We start from the raw sequence: 23,438 nt of genomic DNA on the forward strand, positions 1-23,438 counted from the left end.
TCTAATGCTGTAAGTATGCATTTGTCTAAAATAGAGGTGGACACGGGTCAACATGGGCACGCTGGCCTGTCTGCAGATACCCAGCCACATGTTCAATCATTATGCAAGACACTGTTTTGTAGCTAATAACCAGTATTTAATGAATTTTTGGACATGTGTGCTCTTGTGTGCATTGGAGTTGAATGCTTAGAAGTTATGACAATTCTTTATGTTCTTGATGCATAACTGGATAATAAGGAGTAATAAATTACCCTAAAATCATGTATTGGAACATCAGCTCCTGGTTCAGCTTAAGCTGACTTTTGACAATGTGAATTGTTGTATTGTGATCAATTTTACCCAACCGCCACCCGGCTCTAAACAGTTTGACGATTAGATGTATCGTTTTGGGAACTTACCACTTTGCTCACCGGTCTTAGAACAATGCTGTGTTTCACCCAGAGCCTAAAGCTACTCTCAGTCTTATCTGTATGAGGAATGCAAACATTACCTTTCATGGAATCCCTGTTCATGTATCTGCAGAATGTAACAGCAGTCCATGCACTACACACAGATATACTGTAAGCAGGACATAGGGTATAGGGATGAGGTGTAAAAATAACAGAGGCTTCTGTAAAATCTCTGCTGTGTTAAAATACAATACAATGGAAGGCCAAATTTCACAAAAAACAAAAAGAAGTATTCCCCCGGGCGGCACGGTGGTGTAGTGGTTAGCACTGTCGCCTTGCACTTCCAGCGTCCAGGTTCGATTCCTGGCCAGGCTCTGTGTGTTCGAAGTTTGCATGTTCTTCCTGTGCTTGGTGGGTTCTCTCCGGGTAAACCGGTTTCCTCCCACAGTCCAAAGATATGCAGGTTAGGCTATTTGGCATCCCTGGGATGGATTGGCACCCTGTCTAGGGTGTACCCTGCCTTGTGCCCTAAGTCTCCTGGGATAGGCTCCAGGTCCCCGCGACCCTGAATACAGGATAAAGCGATATAGAAGATGAGTGAGTGAGTGTATTCCCCCCGCTCCTAAAAGCTTCCTGGAAATTACATTGAATTTACAAATCAAGAAAAGAGACGCCATGGTATTGTGGAGGAAGGAAATCTAAATATGCAATAAAAGTTTATGCATATTCTAATTAAAGATGTCTAAAGCATAATACAGGTTAAGCCCAAAATACCAACAAAAATAGGTTACATTAAATTCTTTTGTAGGAGAGTTGTAACCAAATACAAATATAGCAACTGAGTAAATGGTTCCAAATAAAGATGTGAATAGACAGCACATTATATTGGCTGTTGTTGATTTCTCCTGGCCTTGATCTTCTATGCACAAAGCATGACTGCTTATTGTGGATTGAATGCAGTGAAACCAATGTCTATTGGTTTCATTAATGGCAGGGAAGTTCATTCTTCGGTTCATTCCTCTGTTTGCATTGTTTGATGCCAATCTGGGAACTCTGTGCCAATTTGTGTGGCACGTTTGTAAACATGTTTTCAGTTTTCTAATTATTTTTTTGTTTTTTTTAACTCCATATTCTCAGTACAATCCGCCTGCCCAGGTTCAATTCCCATCCAACACTCAAACTTCAGCCACTGGATGCAGTGCCGGTCCCAAACCCGTACTGTACAAAATGGAGAGTTGCATCAGGAAAGGCATCCGGCGTAAAATCTGTGCCAAGATGTTGTGTGGATCGGATGGTCTGCTTTGGCCACCCCTCGGTGGAAGCAGCCAAAAGACCAACAATAACACCATACAATCGACACAGATTTTAATATGCACCCACCACCATATTTCTAATATGCAACTTCACCAAGTTTAAGTGATCTCCCAGCTTGGCTGTAGATCTTTCCAGCTTCTTAATTGTTCCTTGATGCTTTTACTAAACAACCTTTAGTAAAGAGTCTACTCTGGAGAAGTCTCATATTAGTTTTCATTTTAATGATAGAATTAACAGCACTTTGCTGGACGTTCAACATTTTTTGTTTTTTTGGTCCAAACCCTGGAAGCCAAACCCTGTTTCAATAGCTTTGCTTCTAAATTTGATTGATCTTAATAATGCTGTTTGTTTACAGAAGGTGTGTTATCCAACCAGTTATGGGCCCTCCTAAGTACATGTGTATTTGTGTACATACACTTTTATGTCATTAAAGTGACACTTAGATGAACTATATTTAACTAATCATGTGGTTTCTGTTCGCAGCTAATTTCCGGATTAAAATACAGTATATGCATTGGTTTAATTTGGAATACTGTTGTGATGAAACTAATGGCCACGTTGTGTTTGTATGTGTTGTTAAATCTTTTGTACATAATGACCTTTGTAGTTGAAGTTATTCTTTTGCTCTCAATCCAAAGTAACCAGTAAAGCATTCTGTTGTACTGTGCACCTGTTCAATTTAATGATATTAAAGTGAAAGCCTATTATGTTGTTTGTAGATGGGTATTCATCTATGAGAAAGGCTACCAGTCGGAAGACACAGCTATAAGCTCAGTTTTCACCAAGATGAAAGGACTAGCATACACACAAAATAATGGATCGGACACGATTTGGGATGTAGCTGATTACGTGTTCCCTGATCAGGTGAGTGGAAATAATTTAAACTTTCATTCCGGGAGAAAATTTGCCCAAACAACAGCAAACACCTAATGCGGTTAGCATATAATGCATTTTTGTCGCACTCAAAGATGCATATATATATATATATATATATATATATATATATATATATATATATATATATATATATGTAAAGATATGCATTATAAAAATATGCAGCAAAAAAGAATGTTAAAAGTTTGATTTGTGAATTTGTAAAAAAAAAAAAAAAAAAAAGGCCATCATGCGTGACTAGGTAGACCAAAACAAGTCAGGTGAGAATAGACGCGCAATGCCAGGAGTGGTAAATGAAGCAAGACTCAAATTAAACAAAGCCATATCAGGATAGAAAATCACACTAATGTCACTGTTGAACAAACAAAGCTGTGTCTGTAAATTATCTTCTACATCATTTTTACTAAACTTGTAATATTACTTTATATACTCCAAAAGTGTCAGCTAAACAAAACAAAAATAAGGGGAAGAAGCCAAATACAAACTATAATGATCGCTGATAACTCGTTTTTAGTGATAGTGACGCTGCCAGGTTGCCACTGTTGGACCCTTGAGGAAGGACCGTCACTCTCTAATACAGATACAATCTGATGTTAAACTGGCAACCTATCCCGGATGTTGGTGGAACCACACGAAGGGTGTTCAAGTGATTAGAGAAACAGATTGACATTTACAGATGACTTCAAGCACATTTACAGATGACTTCAAGCACAGTATGTTGATGAGACTCTTAGCCGCAGTAAAACATTTGCATGGTGCAAATGTTTTAAAGAAGGCCATACACCTGTGAATGACCATCACGGTTGAGGTAGTGCACAATCTATTGCAGTCATTCCCGTGAACATTCACAGAGTAGAACGTCTGACCCTTAAACATAAACAGAAAACTTGTGGAAGAGACGTATCTGTCTGTGGGAACTGTAGACCCAATCCTTCACAAACACTACCTGCACATTACAGGAGCTCGGCTCTGAGGTATTGCCACGTCCCCCTGTACACTCCTTACACGCGATTTCCACATATTTGGAACATTAAAGGAGTTCCTGGGAGGCCAGCAGGAATGTGAAGCAGGGTGTCTGATCATGGCTCCGGTACTAATAAAACATCCTATATTGAAGCCCTTCCCAAGCACTAGTGAAAAACTGGGATAAGTGCATTAGTGTGGCAGAGACCTATACTGTACAGCCTCATATTTCTTATAAGTAGTAACACATAATTTGGAGAAGCTGTAAAGTTTTTTCATAATGCTTAACATGTGATTTTAACTTCATCAATTTCAACTGATTGCCTTGCATCGAGAGTACTGTATGTGTGAGAAACCATGTGCCCCTTTCACCCTCATTGGTTGGTAGCTTTCACATGCTAGGGGACTGGCTGGTTACCAAACTACGGAAAAGAATGGGGAAATATTTGTTTATTGGTCTTTACCTGCTCAAAGTCTAAGAAAAGCTTGATCACCGCATTATTGCAACTCTATTGCTGGTCTCCATTTGTTTGCAGTATATTCCTTAAGGAGCATTCAGAATGTTGCTGCTTGTTTGTCTGATCTATAACGTCCTAAAGTGTTCACAACCATTATGAGGTTACTCTAAGGTGACCCATTGGAGTACAATGATGGTGTGGTTCAAGTTAACCATCCCTGAAGAACGTTGCCAAGACCATTACTCTTCAGTTTAATTCAATTCAGTTTTGTTCAAATTATGGAAATTAGTTCAAAAAGTATGAGGAACTTTGTATAAATGATACTTTTCAGATTGTCTCTGATAATGACAGTGGTGAAAAAATAACCCTGAGATGCCCTGCTATAGAAAGAAACCTTGATAGGAACCAGTCTTAACAGAGAACTCATCCTCATTTAGGTGATATCAGATTTGTGGTCATACTGTGTGTTAGGAGGCTGAAAGTTCAGTATAACTGGAAAGGAATTTAAGTTAATATGGAGGTTCATATATATATATATATTTTAAAAAAAAACGTTCGGTGGGAATTTCAGCCCTGAATAATGAAGCAACTGCAGTCACAAACCATCAGAGAAGAGCTGTCTGCTCCAGCCAAGTCCAGGAGCATCTTCACGGTCAAGTGGAAATGTCCCCAGACACCACACACATCCTCAGAAATAAGAACAGACATGAGTTCACCCTAGGAAGTAAAACACGCAGTCAGTCCACTGTTTACAAACCTGAATAATCAATAAGAGAGGGAAAGACAGCATCCCACGGTAACATACCAGTTGATCATAATACTGTATGTCCATGAGTTCTAAAACAAATCTATTCACAAAAGATCGGCTAAACAAATAGGTTTTCAGTCTAGACGTAAACATTGAGACTGTGTCTGGGTCCCGGCCATTATTAAAACAGCTTTTCCATAACTTTGGAGCTTTGTAAGAGAAAGCTCTGCCCCCTGGTGTAGTTTACATAATACGAGGTACCAAAAAGCAGCCTGCATCTTTTAAATGAAGTAGGTTTAGGTTTGCTCAGGTACTGTGGAGTGAGACCATTTACTGCTTTATAGCTCAGTAGTAGTATTTTAAAATCAATGCAAACCTTCACTGAGAGCCAATGCGGTGTGGATAAGATAGGGATGAGGTGTTTATTATGTATGTTCATGTTCTAGTGCTAACTGGAGCTTGTTTATACACCTAGCTGAAAATCCAGACAGTAAGGCGTTACAATAATCCAACCTAGAGGTGATAAAAGCACCAAGATAACACATTTGTTATCTTGGCAATATTTCTGGAATAAAAGAATGCTATCATACTGTATTATCCTTAAATGAAAGACTGGAATCAATGATCACACCGCAGACTTTTCCCACTGCACATGATGAAACAGAAAGGCCATCCAGAGGTACCGTGCAATCAGAAAGCTTACTTCTACTTGCAGGTGGTCCTAGTACCAGTACTTCTGTCTTGTCAAACTATACTGTACTTATAATGGATAATAACTCAGGTATTGAAACTGTTGCTACGAACTGGGGCACTCAAGCACTATAAACCCAATACTTCCCTCCAAGCTGCCTTTTAAAAGAACATTACATAGAACAACATACCTGACCCAACACAATACACTTCTATGCTACTATTCCAACTGGTACAATATCAATATGTACTGTAAGCTCAAATATATAAACTAATATTGAAAAAAAATATATATGTGTGTATATTTCTTTTTCTTTTTAAAGGGTGGCTCATCTTTTGTCGTGATGACGAATTTTATTAGGACTGTGGGTCAGTCACAGGGCAATTGCCCAGAGGTATGAAAACATCTCTCTCTCTCTCTCTCTCTCTCTCTCTCTTCTTTATAAGCATTCTGTCCGCTTTACCCTTTGCTGTCTCAATGATCTCCTTCTTATTTGCCTATACCTTTTCATCTCCACCATTATTTGCCTTTTTGCACACATCTTTCTCTAATAGACCAAATACTATTTATACAGTGCTTTTCAAAAGTATTTAACCCTTGCATTTTATTTCCACACTTTTTTAAAGTGTTACAAACTATACTGCCATTAACTCTTAATACTGTATAGTTTACGGAATTCTTTCCAAATACAAACTACAAATGCATAAGCAATTAGACTATTTCACATCCTCACCGGTTCACTGAATGTTGGTCACCTTGTTGGTCCTTTAGACAGAGTTGCATTTGTAGTATATTGTATTTTTCCATTGGAAAATGTAGTTTAAGTTTGTCAGTAGGATCGTTTTTTTTTTTTTTAATGATTGTTCCTTTGTTTAGTTTAGGTATGCTCAACCTTCTAGAGACAGCTGTATTTATACTGAGAACATGTGACACTTTAATTGCAGACTTATCAACATAATTCAGTGAAATAAGCCACTTCTGATGTCAACTGGTTGGCTTAGCCTTACTTTATAGGTTTCACAGTTAACCACACACACACACACACACACCCACACCTGATAATGCATATTGTTTATCTAAAGACATTCTAGCAATATTCGTGAGTCACACCTCTCTTGTTTATCAATAGTGAATACAGTACAGATGTTCTAAGCTCTCTCTTGCTCAAATGAGTTAAAGTTAATTTGGATGTTACATTTGCATCAGTCTTTTCAACAATGCAAAAATACTTCTCAAGCCCATTTGAATAGTAATATAATGCCTTGGTAATCAAATCAATTTCAATGCCAGGATGTTACACAGCTTCCGACTTCAGCTCCACCCTAATCCATGCACACATGTACAGTACATACTGTACACTCACATACACCCTTACATATTACCCCTATGTTGTCACTGTAATTGTAGTAATGTGTCTGTGTTTCAGCTGCAGGACGGATCTAACAACTGCACTTCAAGTACAGATTGCAAGAAGGGCGAATATAAACGTACAGGAAATGGTAAAACTCAGCCTGAGACTTCAGCGTCCTTAAATGAGACATCTGCATGCTCCAGAAAAACAATTATAATAAAGCCTGTTGGCAGAGCAACTAAAACAATTATGAGAATGTGTGTTTAGAAAAAAAAAAATCACCCTAGTTCCTATAGTTCATAATTCATGTTAATAGCATTATGTATACTGCAACATGCATAACTCATTTTTATTATAACATATATGATGCTCCATTCTAGACATCCTCATCAGATTATGTCCTGTTTGCTGGATCACCAGTGCCAGAGTATGGCTGGACATGATTTCCTTCTTGCCCCGACTAACTCGATTAAAAATGATAAATCAGATTAGTGCCCTGCAATGGATTGGCACCCAGGCCAATGGGTACCCTGCCCCTTATGCCCTAAGATCCCTAGCTCCATGCAACCCCCCCCCCCCCCCCGTTTATGTCTTTAGTAAAAATCTGTCATTATGCAATACTAATTACACAGATGATAAAAATGTAGTGCACTTTTGTTTTAAATCAGGGTTTCTCAGCCCTGCTCCTGACCCCTGCTATGCACATTGTAATGTTTGCACAGCTCCCAACACACTTGATTTAACAAATCAACTAATTAAAATTAAAATATGCAAGACATGCATCCTCCAGGAACAGAGCTGAGAATCATTGATTTAAATAAAACCAGTAGTGCCTTTCAGTTCGTGTCATTCGATTATGAGATCTTAAGATATAGATCTTAAGATATAGTAGATACAGTATAAGTCCAGAGCTAAAATTGGATGCTCAAGATGAAAAAATCTTAAGTGACATCACCAAGGAGCCCTGGACACAGTTTTAGGGACGACTGTAGCCTTAGATTCCTGTCCGTGTTCTCTGGTAGGAGGGACTACTCTCGTAACTCATCCAATCTCAAGGTTGAACATTTAAGGTTGTGCATTCTGTGATGCTCTTACTGTATGCTTACCATGGTTGTAAAGAGTCTCAAGCGTTCCCATAAGTTATGTGAGTTCCTGTAGTTTATGTAGCTGATCACTCCCTGGTTCAAATGGTTGCAGGTTCGAACCAGCCAGGGCTCCAAGGTAGAAAAAGTCCAGAGTTACACTTTTAGCAGAAGACACTTTATTTGGGGGCATGTGGTAGCTCAAATGGTTATGGCTCTTGATTACTGTTCGGAAGGTTGGGGGTTCAAGCCCCAGCACCACCAAGATGCCACTGTGGGGCCCTTGAGCAAATCCCTTAACCTCATCTTCTCCAGGGCAGCTGTATATTTGTTGATCCTGCACAATTAAAATGTAAAAATGATTAAAGGTTTGATGTCTGATGAGTACAATAATGCATAAGTTATATCCATTTACACAGTAACACTCCTATATAACTCTCCCAATTAATATCATAGTCTTGCATATACTATATATAAAAAGACACAAAGACTTTTAAAATAACAATAAAAATGTCTTATGCATGTATATCATCATCTATATGGCTTTAGCATATCATTACATTATGACTATTTGTTTTCCTTAGCAGGTATATATTTTTATACCATTACAGACTTGATACAGATATTGCATCATTCCAAAATTTCTAATATGATTTTGAAATGTTAAAAAAAAAAAAAAAAAAAAACTATTTAGTTTCTCTGCCTCCAGGACACTGTGATTTGGCTTGAAATCCATACCTTATGCTCTATACTAATATTATTCAGAGAATGTCTTGTCATGATGATCCAGCGTTATGTCGCATTGAAAAAAAACGAATGCAAATGAAATTCAAAGTGATTTTGAACTGAGGGTTTTTTCTTCACCACACTAATATTACTACAGCCACATGTTATCACCACATGTTACAAACACAGATCCAGTTTATGTTACACAATGCATGCACCTTCTTTTGGGCTTGGCAATACTTTCCTTTTAGACTGAGCTTGCTCTATTTAAAATTGCTTAAAAAGTTTCGGCTGTCTGGTGACAGATATCCGACATGCCTCGTGACAGTTTCAGGCTCATGAATGTTTATGTTCTGTGAAAAAGATGGCTTTTAGTTCCTGATCCGAGGCAGATTATATATATATGAAAAATGTAAACAAACTCAGGCTAACCACAGATTACTCATCATCATTGTCATATTTACATAAGGATACACGCCTTATTTACAAAAGGTGTCTTCACGACCAGCTCTTTATCGTTATCAACACCTTTCTTTGCAAATAGGAAGCAGAAACATTGTCTGATAACTTCACCTATAAGTATAGGAATTAACGATTATTGTTTACCCTGACACTTAATTCTACCTTAATATCCAGGCTTATTAAGATATTACATTACATGACCACTTAAAGATTCTTTTTTAAAAATAGCAATACTACTACTACTACTAATATAATAATAATAATAATAATAATAATAATAATAACAATAATAATAAAAATAATAATAATAATAATAATGCAAAGAAAAACGTTTACATGCCATTCCTCGTTCCTCTCTCCCTATCCTACTTTAAAAAGTTATAGAAATAGAATGAGAAATAATGAGCATTAAACAGAATAAGAAATAACAAATGTCCAAAATAAAGCTAATAAAAAATAATAAAAATTAAATGCAAAAGATATGTTGCCAAACAAATAATGTTCCTCAATTTTACCATGAAGTGAAGGAGACATATATAAATAAAATAAATTTAATAATCATTCAATGTTAATTTGATTCCATAGATGTATAATACATCAGGCAAACCAGGCATTTCAAAGTGCAGGAAAAAAAAAAACTTTATTTCTGTATATAATCTCCTGCTACACTAGTGCACTCATCCCAATGTTTACCTAGTGCTTGGTTACCATCAAGACAGAACGTTTTTTTCAGTATGCCAAAGCTATGATCCGACTTTTTGTTTCACTTCTAAAATCCTGGCCTCCCAGGAACTCCTTTAATGGCCGCAACTGGATAAAGTGGCTTGGAGCGAGGTCAGGCCTATATGCGGGATATGGCATTAAATCCCAGCAGAGTTCCTGTAATGTGCAAGTGGTGCAGTGGGTAGGGCCATTACAGGAGGTTCTGGGAGGCCAGGGATGATACGGAGAAAACTGTCAACCTTGATGGTATCCAAGCACGAGCAGGGGATTATATAGAGAAACAAGGGTAGTTTTTACTCTAATAACTATGTTCAATCTAAAGTCCCAGTTTCACTTGAACACCAAATATACTTTACTAGCTCACTCCTATCTGTAACTTTAAAATGCCTTTGGTAAGTAAATGCGATTTCGAATTAATAAGCTATGTATTTATGTGTGTTTACCCACCTTCCCTACACCCCTGAATAAATCTCAACACAGTCAGCTATTTAAAAGCAAATCAATAAAAAACAAAAAGCAAATAAATTAAACGATCTTGCTTTACAGAGAGCTACGAGGCAGATGCAACTGTTCAGCCCTCTGGAGATGAAGTAAACTATGAGAGAGGTTTGTGGCAGTACCACACTTCACCAATCTGAGTGAAATGAATGTTAAAACGATCATGAAATATAAACGGCAGGGAAAAAAAAAATGACGCGTAACGTAAACCTTGCTTAACTTAGCAAAATTGCGGTACTGAAGTGGTCAGAAAAACTATACCAGAAACGAGAAAGGTGGGGGGGAACAAGTGTTGTACTTAACTGCAATTAACACCACCTTATGATGCATGCTTATGCATGTGCATCTGTGTGCATTTCAAATCTTGCTTCTCTTGCTCCCTCAAGCTTAACACTGAAACCTACTTTAAAACCGTCTCGAACCTGTTCGGGGTTTTAATCTTGCCAGAATTCATATTCTCCCCTGTTGACATGACACTTGCTTTCCTCCAGGGCGCATGACGGGGATCTGCGTGAACCAAACCACTTGTGAGATCCAAAGTTGGTGTCCTGTACAAGATGACCGTGTGATACCAAAGTAGGAATTTTACACTTTAAGCTAATAAAGCCTTATTACACAATTACAATACAATCATCAGTAGTACACAATACAATACAACATGCAGCGTTTTACATCATCGTAATCTGACTCTGATGTATTCAGACTTTGGGACGTGATGCCAAAACCGTTCATATCCAAAATCACCTCACGTGCACTCTAACTACAAACCTACAGTAAGCACTGTTCAGGAAGGAGTGTCTCAGTTACAGTACGCTCGTGATCCTGGACTAGTGATTACAACTTGTACTCACACTGACAATGCACTGGACTTTTGTTAGATGTTTAGGTCGACGCTTGCCAAATATCATCATATTATTCATTTTTCTCTTGATTTTATGCTACATGTTTAATTTTACAGCAAAAAAAAAGATATTTTCTTTTTTAGTCTGCATTTTCCATACCAGGCACCATTATTTTATTACTTACAGTGCCTATGAGGGATCATTTAGACACTATTGAATTTGGGATCTGCTAAAGCTTCTACTTTGGAAGATTGTCTCATATAAATTTTTACTTTGGTACAATATCCAGCTATCCATCTAGTAACCTTTGTAGTCCAACTAGTTACCATGGTGACCATTATATTTATTCCAATATTTACAACCGTGGTAGGACTTGTGACACATTCACATGCGCATAATCTGCATGTCTTTGGACTGTGGGATAAAACCGGAGTTCCCGGAGCAAACCCACCAAGCACAGGAAGAACATGCAATCTCCACGCACACAGACCCCCGAGGCAGGAATCAAATCTGGACCCTAGAGGTTCAAGACAACAGTACTAACCACTAAGCCACCATGCCACCGTGGTACAATATGTACTATGGTATTTTATGGTAAACTCTAGTACATAGCATAATATGCCATAGTATCACACATGCTACTTCACTCATTACTGAGGTAGAAGGTGCAGGACTTTATAGAGTACCAGGGTAGGTATTATGGCATTTCAGTGGGTACCATGCGAATACTATCGAATGTTCCATACCTTGGTGAATACCAATACTAATACTTTGGTGAATTCCATGGTACTTATTGGCTACCAAAGTTTAGGAGGTATCTAATACGCTATTGTACTGTACTTACTGTATCATATTAGACATGTTCATACATACTACTGGTATCATATAATACATACACTATGGTATGTAATTAACGTTTTATCTACAGTATGCAGTGGTACCAAGCTATAGAAAATACTGTAACTATGCATAACATATAGTGTGATACAGTTCATGTATTATATCAGTAAATAAGTATCATGGTACAGTCAAAAATACTACGGCACTATATACCATGCAACAGGTTCCAGCAGACTACTGTACCTTGGTTTCTATACTATAGTAAAAATTGTACGGGTTGGGAGTCGAGAAAATATATTCGAGCTGTTGTGTAACCGAATTAATACACTTAACGTTCTTTACATAAATATTAACATAACATTTGGATATAAACTGTTAAATCTGAGTATATCTCTATGACACATGTTTCTCTCTCTCTCACCCCAAGTCCTCCACTTTTGGCTGCTGCTGAGAATTTCACATTGTTCATCAAGAACTCAATCTCCTTTCCTGAGTTTAAAGTCGTGAGGTAAAAAAATGTGTCCTTTTTTTTTTTTTTGCTGAATACAAATGCAGGTCACACTTTTCAGATTTTTCATTTGACTTTGACCGCAGAAATTAAAATAACGTTTTTTTTAGAAATTAAATCTACCTAATTAGACACTTATTTGGAATATAAATTTACCATGGTGTGTAATGGCTGTTTCAAGTGTTTGCACTGGAGCTCCAAGGTTAATATGGTTAATAAGTAACTGGCATCTGTATTCCTATAAATAGATGTCATGTCCAGGGGGTTTGGAGCCAGCAATGGGCTGTGGTGCACTATGTGTTCTGGTGCTTCTCCATCATGGCCAGCATTGACTTGTTAACTTCATTCAAATTTAAATTCATTGAAATTGCCTTTTTTGTGAGATCGGATGAAACGGCCTGGCCCTTTTTCTCCCCACAGGTATGAATGAGCCCCGGGTGCGCTTGATCCTGTCAGCAGATTAACTCGTGTAAAATTGATAATAGGGTTTAAGGTGGTAATTTTGGCTGATCAGTGTATATGCCCATTGTGCATTAGGTTTGTTTGTTAGATGCTGTGACAAATAGCTGATATACCAAAGGTCCAGAGGAGAAGTGTAGGGTTTGAATGTAAAAATAGAGTAACCCTGTTAATATCTAGAGCAACACAATGGTCAGCTGATATTTTTACTATTGTGGTCCCAGGTTGCATCTGTCTGTTTATAGTTTCTGTCCATGTTAGAGCCAGGTTTTCTATTTTATTTCACACCACTGTCCATTATAGGTGGACTGGCTATGATATACTTCCTTTGATGTGATTTGGGGATTGTATGTTCACAGTGACCTGAGATTGACTTTTATTCTATAAAAGGGTATATTCTACAGTAACCTTGTGTGTGATCCACTTTATCAGAAAATATAACCTGTACTTACTGTAATGGTGGATTTAGTCAGAGCTACTGTATGATTAACCACATTTCTATTTGGATATGGTATGCAAAGCATTTGATATCGAATAACAATCACAATGTGATGGATTTTCAATTCTAATCCTGAATTTAATGTAACACTAATGTTCATTAAGGAATTCAATAAGGATTCAGTAAGTACAGTAGGGTCATATAATGTTTTTTGACTTAAGGCAGGAAGACACCTTGAAGGGGATGCCAGTCAATCAAACAATGTGGAAGAACACACACAGTGACACAGTGAACAGACATTAATCCAAGTTGATGATTGAACTGGGAACCCAGAAAGCTTACTAATTAAGCGAAACATCAATACTAACCCTGGCTAAGCCAAAGTACTGGATCTCTGAAAGCTGTGCAGTGTTTAATTCTGTTACTCCATTTCTGGCTTTCTGCAGGAGTAATTTAGTGGAAGGCGTGGATTCAACTTACCTCAAAACCTGTGTGTTTGATCCAAGTAATCAACCACTATGTCCTATCTTCAGACTCGGAGACATCGTCAACCTCTCCGGCTTCAAGTTCTCAGACATTGCTCAAGTGGTAGGTCTCATATGCACATCTGGCTTTGATTAGAGTGTGGATGTTTTCAGGCTCATTAAAGCTTTCAATTCTTGAGATTTTCAAATCAATGCATTTGAAAATGATTCATTATTTTAACAATATATAATCTATACAGCATGTACAGTACAGTGCCTCGCAAAAGTAAAAAAAAAAACTTTTCCACATTTTGTCACAATACAACCACAAATGTAAATGTATTTTATTGGGATTTTATGTGATTGACCAACATGAAGTGGCCACATAATTGTGAAGTGGAAGGAAATAATAGATCAATAATAATAAACATTTTTGATAGCACTAATTAAAATACAATGGAACCAATAGCTTTCAGAAGTCACCTAATTAAAAAAAAAAAAAATCTGGCCATAATGTAAAAAAAAAAAAAAAAAAAAGTTCCTGTTTGCAGTTTGTGACAAGCCATGTGGAAACTTCTTATAGCTTACTTTCAACAATGGCTTTCCTCCTGCCACTCTTCCATAAAGGCCAGATAATAGTGCATGACTAATAGATAATTACACCGATCTATTAGTGATATATTAAATTACACACAGGTAGACTTTATTTACAAATGAATTGACTTCTGAAGACTATTGGTTCCTCTGGATTTTGAAGTCCATTTATAATTTTCCTTCCACTTCACAATCATGTGTCACTTATTGTTGTTGGATCACATACAGTAAAATCCCAATAAAATACAGTACATTTAAATTCGTGGTTGTAACAAGACGTGACAAAACGTGGAAAAGTTCAAGGGGTATAAATACTTTTGCAAGGTACTGTATGAATCAGGTCTTAGAAGTCCTGTGCAAAAAAATGTTTCTACATTCAAAATAAACTTTTAATTTTTAAAATATGTAGGCTGGAAAAGAATGCAGAATATTATGTACAAGACCACTTTTCAGACCTAAAAAAAGCAAGAGAGCTTCTGGGTTTTGCATGTAATCAGATGCGTCCTCAGAAGGATTGTGTCTGGTTCTGCAGGATGTTCAGCAAAAACTAGGCAGATCATTTCCAGATAACTGCACTAAGTGGACCTGAGACTATGTTTTAAGCAAATGATTGATAATTGATTTTGCTTATAAATGACTGTTTACTGCTTTTTATAGTATTTTTGAACTTTTGAATATTTCGACGCCCCTACAGCAGTTGTTTGCATTTACAAAGACTTCTGCACAGCACTGTCACTGTATATGTTACCGGCGGGTTAAATTGATGTATGAAACGAACGTGACACTGGGCACCTGGCCAAAAAAGCTTTACCATGCTCTCTTTAAACAGAGAACCTCAGACACATCATGTTTGAGTGTGTGTTTGAACATCTCTCCCAGCCCGGGGCCGGGACCTTTCATTAATTTTAAACTTTGAGTCTGAAACCTGGAAGTACAGTAACAACAAATGTGGAACAAAAGTAAAGCCAGGGAAAATGTAAAAGGTGGAGTAATAAAATCGATAATTAACCACTCAGATGGAGTTGCTTTCAAGTTTTTGGAGCATAAAATGATTTATTTCAAATCAGATTCGAATTGTTTTAGAATTAAACATTTTAATGAGAACTTTTAATTCAGCTTCCCTTTTAAAAGAAAAACAAAAGCACAACACTAAAACTAACAGTTTCTAAACTTTGACCTATCTTTATAATTTTATTTAAAAGTCTAATAAAATTCTATTATAATTTATTTCCTTAAAAAGAAAGACTCAAAGTTTAGATGGAAAAGGAAAGTTTAGAAGCTTAAAATGTGAAATTTGGATCATAATCTGTCTGGAATTCAAATATGAGTAAACACACAAACAGTGATTATCATGTTCTGTTATTATAAACTGGGGGAAATGAAACAGGCAGGAGAAGCTAACGCTGGTCTACTCTCTGGCAGGGTGGCTCAATAGGGATCCTCATTCGATGGCAGTGCAATCTGGATCTACGTATTGAAAAATGTAAACCCGTGTACCAGTTTGAAGGTCTCTACGGAAACAGCTCCCAAGCGTCGGTGGGCTACAATTTCAGGTGGGTGAAAGAAGTAGTGTAGTGTCACCGATCCTGCAGGTTACTGGTGTCAGCTGACTCACCTCTTTAAACAGGCATGGGCATGAGACTTCACAGCTTTTTATTCTTTTATGTAACCTTTTAGTTACATAAGGTTTTTTAAAGCCACAAACAGCAATAATCTATCATTTATTTTAATTCCTCGGCTAATATATTTTTTTGTGCATGTTTATGCAATCTTTTTAAATCCATTAAAACCATATACACTGATAAAAAGTGAAAACTAGTATTAAAAATTGGTAATAATATTTCCAATACAAGTTTATTAAAATGGAATTGCACATGTACGTCTACTGCCTCAAAGTCCTCCAGTGTGCGAGGCTTTGCCCTGTACACCTCCTCACCAAAAATCACATGGAAGGAGATCAGGACCTCTCAGAGGCCGTTCATGAGGTCCGCGACGTCCCAAACGACGTCCTGGAATATGCTGCAGCATACACTTGGAGGCACGGATTCATCTGGATTCCGAAGATGTGCATTCCATCCCTGGCTGTCACTGCCTTGAAATTTAAATATTTGCTTTAATTTTCCCGTGTAATAAAGAACTGACAGGAGTGTGCAACCATGGTCTTTTTAACTGTTTCTAACTACTGACACAGATCTTGGACATGCATTGCAGACTTTGCACAATCATCCACACAATAATAATCACGAACAATCATTTGCACAATCACTTGAACCATTGCAAAAACCATTGCAGCTTTGCACACACACTGCTGACTTTCTTTTTTTACATACATACTGTATATACTGGATTTTTACAAACACTTGCATAATTTGCACACTATGTCTGTTTACAGTGTGTGTGTGTGTGTGTGTGTGTGTGTGTGTGTATATATATATATATATATATATATATATATATATATATATATATATATATATATATATATATATATATATATATATATATATATATATAATAACCTATACAATAAATACACACATAGATAACCTATTCTTGGGTGCCCATATCCTTTACTACTATACTAATACCCATATTTAATTTCATTATTGCTTATTTTCTACTTTTTCTTAGTGGCATTCATTAGGGGGACAGCAAAGAAAGAATTTCATTGTACAATACATCTCTCTTTACTGTGCATATGACTATAAAACTTAATACAGAAACTATAATACAGAAACTGAAGCTGATACATGTACAATTCTTTTAATAAACGTGTATTAGAAATATGGACTTTACTACCAATTTATGTTGGTGTGCATGAGAACATTTCTTTTATATATATATATAAAGTAAAGAAACAAAACACCATGATAATTTTCCTTTATGTCCCCTTATTATAAGCTCCTCTTTAATAGGACAGAAGTGAAACTAATATTAGCCAGATCAGTAGAAATATGTTTGAATGTTTGTTCGAGTTGAACACCAGTATAAGCAATTTGAGAAAACATATCATTGCGGAGATCATTGAGGAGCAAACTGTTTTATTAATATTATGGGATCAAAGAAAACTGTCATTAATTTAAATATGAATAAATAAAAAAAATACATCAATTAATAAATTAACTAACTGTATTTCCTGGCAAACACCATGAAATAGAATAAGACTGTTGTGATGTGGTGCTTTAGAAAAATAATCAGCTTGTACTAATGCTGACATGTACAGTATATACACTACAGTACAGTTAAAAGCTTGAATCTTTAAAGTAGTTGTATTGATGTTTCAGAACAGCAAAATATTACACGGAGAGCGGAATACAAAAGAGAACCCTCATGAAAGTGTTTGGTCTTTACATTGAGATCACTGTGTACGGACAGGTAAGATCACACACACACACACACACACACACACACACACACACACACACACACACACACCTGACTGTCACTGAAAACTGCTTTATTTTTCGTTATAGGCAAGAAAATTTGACATCATCCCAACACTGACAGCTATAGGGTCAGGAGTGGGGATCTTCGGCGTGGTAAGTCTCACAGACAGCCATCATATGACCAGAGGCGATCCTTAAACACAACACACACTTCATCTGCACCTCCTTATGTTTATAAACCAAATGTCAGACACATTCCACCCATTTCATATTAACAGCGTGCAGATTCCATTGGTTTTCTGACCGAACATGCATTAAGAATGATTGATATCGTGTAACATGACAACCATGATCATGACCTGTAGTAGCTTTATAAAGGTAGTTTATGTTAAGAAGGAAGTTACTAAGCTCCCTGTGATCAGATACAGAACAGAGATACTGTATGACTAGGGAACGACTTTAACACAACCGTTTTTTCTTTTTTTATTTCCCAGGCCACCGTTGTGTGTGATGTAATTCTACTGAACTTTTTATCAAAGAAGGATTTCTATAAGAACATGAAATTTAAATCCACACCATTGATTAATCAGGTGAGCATTCCTCCAAGCGGGTGAGGTCAAGACATCACAATTTTTTTTTAAACTCTGTGATTTATTGCCATCTCTTTGTAGAATGAGATAAAAAACATGATGTAATATGTTTAGGTGGATCATTTATGCTGTAGAGCTGTAGTCTACTGTAGCTAGTACGGTAGTATGCATTTATTCTACAGTATATTTCACTTAATAACAAGATTGTTTTAAATGCGAAACCTGGTTGTATCTACCAAATGGTTCATATTTGACTGATCTTACAACTAAAATATGCCATGTACAGTACAGTACCCACAGTAAATCAACATCGAACAGGTTGTGGGTTACAAAATCACACAGTTTTGCAATGATTCTCTAAAATATTCCACATGCACAGACCTAAGGCTTATCTACTGTACATATAATTATGAGCCTACAATTTTGTGGAAAGGTAAACAAAAAAAAAAATCATCACTTTCTCAAATTTATACATCTTTATTCGTTAATACATATCTTTTTAATTTTTAATGTTGTCTGTATATAATGTCCAGATATAAATTTAAATGTGAATAGCCATGTCTTACCTTTTTTTGTCTTTAAGTGTATTTGTTGGATTACAGTTTCTGATCATTTCTTTTAACATTTGTAAATTTCATTTAGAACATTTTTGTTTAAAAAAAGAGAGAGCAAATAAATAATTAATTAATTAATTAAATAAATAAATAAATACTATTTAATAAGTTATTACAGTATACTAATTATAAAAATCCTTGTGAACCCAAAGTGACTGCTTATACTATTTTAAACAGAAACAGCACCTATTCAGAAATATGTCCATACAATTGTAAATCAGTATATAATGCCTGTATATTCTTAGATATAAAAAGAAAAAAAAAAGCATTTATTTGGATCATAAATCCACTATATGACACAAACTTGGTGCCTTTCCTCCAGTGTCCACTAGATGGCACTCTGCCTACATGTATGACAAGAAAAGTCCTGCTCTAAGACCCCTCACTCACATCATTAACTTATCAAGCTGATATGAGGTGTGGATGGGATATACAGTATTTCCTATATATATATATACTGTATGTATGCAACAGTCAGTCTTCTTCTCTCTTTTGTTCGTCACTGTCACCTCCGACTTGCTCATTACGGATTTAAATCTACATCCCGATTCATTTAAAGTTGCTGTTTATAGTGCGACAGAAATAAAACTCAATTAAGCTGAACTGAATCGTCAGGTCATGGTGCCCTGATTAAAGTGAAAAACAAAGCCACAAGATGTACAAGGGATGTAATGTAAAAACAGGTTGAAACCTACCTAAATATCAAAAAATCATATTTGAAATCATAAGTGGCAGTACATTATCTTATATACACCAAACCAAGCTTTGATCCGGATGCACAGTGAGGTGTACAGTTCATGTGTAGGAAGGATTTCTCATGTTCCTAGAACCACACTTTCACAGTTTAAGTCCTGGAATAGTACGCCTGTTCCAGCACAGATGAAGAACTCCATTGATATGATAATCTGGTCATTCAGGACATTCAGGACATCGGCTGACCTCATTTTATTGCCTCATAACATTGCTGAGTCTAGACCTGACCGAGTGAAGCTACCCTCCAGAGGTTTGTACAGCGGGCACTATGAATGATGGGATCATCGCTTCATGTGCTCCCCTTCTCGCCCTGATGCTCACACCGCTCAGGAAGAGGAACAGACCACAGTACAATCTTCATCCTCACCAGCAAACTGAAGCATTTTTCTGAACAGTCTCAGTACCAAGTGCTTTTTGATGGCCACACAGCTGTTTAATCCCAATGCTCTGATTTCTCATTACATCATGCGTGTATGGAAATGCAATCAATCCAATTCCAGTCATTTTAAATCTCCCTAACTGTTTTCAGGACTTAATGCAGGCCAATAATTTTGGCTCCTTCTGAAGTGGGTCAATTTATTTATTTATTTATTTATTTATTTTCTGCCCAGCCAGTGTATTCTGTTGCAATCAGGAACAAAAATGAGGAAGATGAGTCTGAGCGAATGAGCTCAGCACAATTACAGTATATCTGTCATCTCAATGAACTGGCTGATTCTAAACAGTGATACAGTGATAAGACTGCATGCATGGAAAGATCCTCCAAAGTGTAAGCGGATTATTTTATCAAGAATAAAACCATGTAAAATGATAGGCGCATAGAATATCAGAAAGGATTTGCTTGAGATGTACAGTAATATCTTTTTTTTTCCTTCTACCTCTCCAACACCATGCTCAAGCAAACCCATTTAGTCGCTCTGAACATTCATATCAGCCATATTATGTGTCTGAGTGGTTTACTTAACATATTTGATGCTAATGGGCTTTTAAGCTGTAAACTGATTTTAAAAAGTGCATGGACATATTCTCTGGAATTCTCAAGGATTTTTCATTTTTAATATATTAAAGTAATATACAGTTTTTATGGCAGTAATACAACGCGTGGGTTTGTAGAAGGACAAGTATGATGTTGTTTTCGGTCCTGAAAGTTTTTTATATAAAAATGCTCTGGGTGAGCAAAAGTATGTGGACACCTGACTATCACACTATTGATGCCTCAATCCTAATCTTCTATACCGCTTTATCATGTAGAGTATTCAGGGTCGCGGGGGGCCTGGTGCCTATCCCAGGAGGCTTAGGGCACAAGGCGGGGTACACCCTGGACAGGGTGCCAATCCATTGCAGGGCACACACACACACACACACACACACACACACACTCACACACTCATTTACACTCTACGAGCAATTTGGGTCGGTTGGCATTGTGATACATCCTAATGGTGTTCAGTGAAGTTGAGATCACATCATTTAGTGCACGAGGACATTTTCATATTAGACGAGTGTATGATTCCAACGTTGCCTTAACAGTTTGAAACAAACCCACACACTATAGAAATGATGCTCCAGTGTCCATGTATTTTGGCCATATAGTGAATTACGTATCAAATCTAGTGTCAGTTTAAAGGTCTTTTCTACTGTTACAAGAAACCAGTGTGTAACATTTTAGGTGCTTGAGAAATTGAAACACGAAGCTAAACATCCTGTTAAACACACCGTTTGCTTATCTCCTTTAATGGTGAAAACTGGTCAGCCCTCTTACCAAAAAGAAAACAACCCCCCCCTCTCCGCACCCTCCGCACCCCCCCAAAAAAATTGGATAGTATTCCAGTACCCCTTTTTATAATAGAGCCATACAGCACACTTACTGTAGTATGTTTACGGTTATGGAAATAACCTATAATAAAAAAAAAAAGCTAAATTGATAAATAGCTAATTAGCATAGATCAACTGAACACAAGCTATAATTAAAATTCTCACTCACTCACACCGCTTTATCCTGTATACAGGGTCGCGGGGGGCCTGGAGCCTATCCCAGGAGATTTAGGGGATTGGAAAAATGTCAATCCATCACAAGGCACACACACACACACACACACGCTACTTTACCTAGTCTGCATGTCTTTGGACTGTTGAAGAAAACAAAGATATATATATATATACACACACTATACTATACTATACTATACTATACTATACTATACTATACTATACTATACTATACTATACTATACTATACTATACTATACTATACTATACTATACTATACTATACTATACTATACTGTATATATTTATTTATTGTTTGGCTGCTACTCCTGCAAGCTCCCCTGGAATCAGATCTCATTAACACCTAACATTTGCTATATCTATACAGTATATATATAAAACTAAGTAATGTTCTCTTCTCAGCCAATCACAACAGTCATTTTATTACCAGTTATTCTAAGCACTTACAGTATAGAGACGATGAATCAGACTATGATAACCGTAACTGACCTATTAATGTTTCCACATTCCCACACTACATGGCGGTGCATTATTGATGTGCTAATATCTAATATGTGACTCTCTACCCTGAGGGTTCTTCTGAGTGTAGGTGTTATGAGTGTTTGTCTGCGTGTGTGTGCATGCAGACAGAAATACTTTCTTTAGCCTCTAGGACATGTAAAACAGAAACTTCCTTAGAAACCCCCAAGCAACAGTTACCGTAGCAACAGTGCGCTGACAGAACCCATCGTTTTCTAAGAGTGACAAATTGAGAGATCAACTTATCCTGCAGAACTCAGAGCACCTCTACTGAGGAGAGAGAGAGAGGATAAAGTGAGAGCGACAGTGGAGGGATAAAAAGGAGAGAGAGAAACAAAACCCAAATTGAATGTAAATTCTTGTTAAACATCTTGCATTTAAATTGCCCAGTCCCTGTTTTGTTCAGCATCACGCTCTTTCAGGTCTTGATGTTGTTCAGCACGTGCTGGTTTTGAAAGTGACTGTGTGCTTGTGACAATAAAAGCTCATTTCTGCCGCTCTGCAGGAAACAGATTCGGTGGAGATGGACCAAGAAAAGGTAAAACGCATTATACAAATTGGTTGACAACAACAACAAAAAACAAGGTAATTTCCCATCTCATTATCATCATGGACATTCTGCTTTTCCTTTTGCAAAGAAGCCAACGCAAGAAAAATGAGGTCCTCGACAAGAGCGTCAGAAAAAAAAAAAAAGACACATACTGTATACTCAGCTCACGGCACTGGACCAGCGGGAACAGAGGTGACATCTGCCTGAGAGAACTGCCAATGAACTACACACCCTACCCACACACCCACACACTTCATCAAAATATCACTCCTCTTGCCAGCAGCTCCAGAGACCCCAAAGTGCAAAGAAATTGAGTGTAACATTTACATTATTACTGATTTCTTTGAATAGTCATGGTAAACGTTTTTAATACTAACTACAAAATGAACAGATGTGCATTTAAATCATACCTCTGTATCAGTGTGACTATTTCAGACCCCATGTAGTGCACACTACACAACTCTCAGCCCTTTTTCCTGCCAGCGATTTTTATTTTAATGTACAGTCCTGTGCAAAAGTCTTGAGCCCCCCTCATTTTTTCATATTTTGCTTACAAAGATCCAGACATTCTT

The 23,438-nt window shown here is 37.0% G+C and overlaps 1 protein-coding gene across 3 annotated transcripts in view; it reads left to right on the forward strand.

The window, feature by feature from the left end:
• The window catches only part of p2rx1 (purinergic receptor P2X, ligand-gated ion channel, 1), a 31,472-nt gene extending 8,259 nt beyond the window's left edge, over positions 1-23,213 (forward strand). The window contains exons 2-13 of one of the 3 annotated variants that reach the window (XM_053485840.1): positions 2,423-2,567; positions 5,780-5,851; positions 6,884-6,956; positions 10,791-10,875; positions 12,409-12,489; positions 13,834-13,975; positions 15,868-15,998; positions 17,730-17,820; positions 17,919-17,984; positions 18,326-18,421; positions 22,822-22,854; positions 22,955-23,213. In XM_053485840.1, the coding sequence (XP_053341815.1) occupies positions 2,423-2,567; positions 5,780-5,851; positions 6,884-6,956; positions 10,791-10,875; positions 12,409-12,489; positions 13,834-13,975; positions 15,868-15,998; positions 17,730-17,820; positions 17,919-17,984; positions 18,326-18,421; positions 22,822-22,854; positions 22,955-22,975 (1,036 nt within the window). In that variant the 3' untranslated portion in view covers positions 22,976-23,213. Of the gene's footprint in view, positions 1-2,422; positions 2,568-5,779; positions 5,852-6,883; positions 6,957-10,790; positions 10,876-12,408; positions 12,490-13,833; positions 13,976-15,867; positions 15,999-17,729; positions 17,821-17,918; positions 17,985-18,325; positions 18,422-22,821 lie in introns of all 3 variants that reach the window. The other 2 variants (XM_053485841.1, XM_053485839.1) reach the window with 2 other exon arrangements.
• The last annotated feature ends 225 nt before the right edge of the window (positions 23,214-23,438 follow it).

Source organism: Clarias gariepinus, chromosome 24, assembly GCF_024256425.1.
Source record: "Clarias gariepinus isolate MV-2021 ecotype Netherlands chromosome 24, CGAR_prim_01v2, whole genome shotgun sequence".
NCBI classification, from domain to species: Eukaryota; Metazoa; Chordata; class Actinopteri; order Siluriformes; family Clariidae; genus Clarias; species Clarias gariepinus.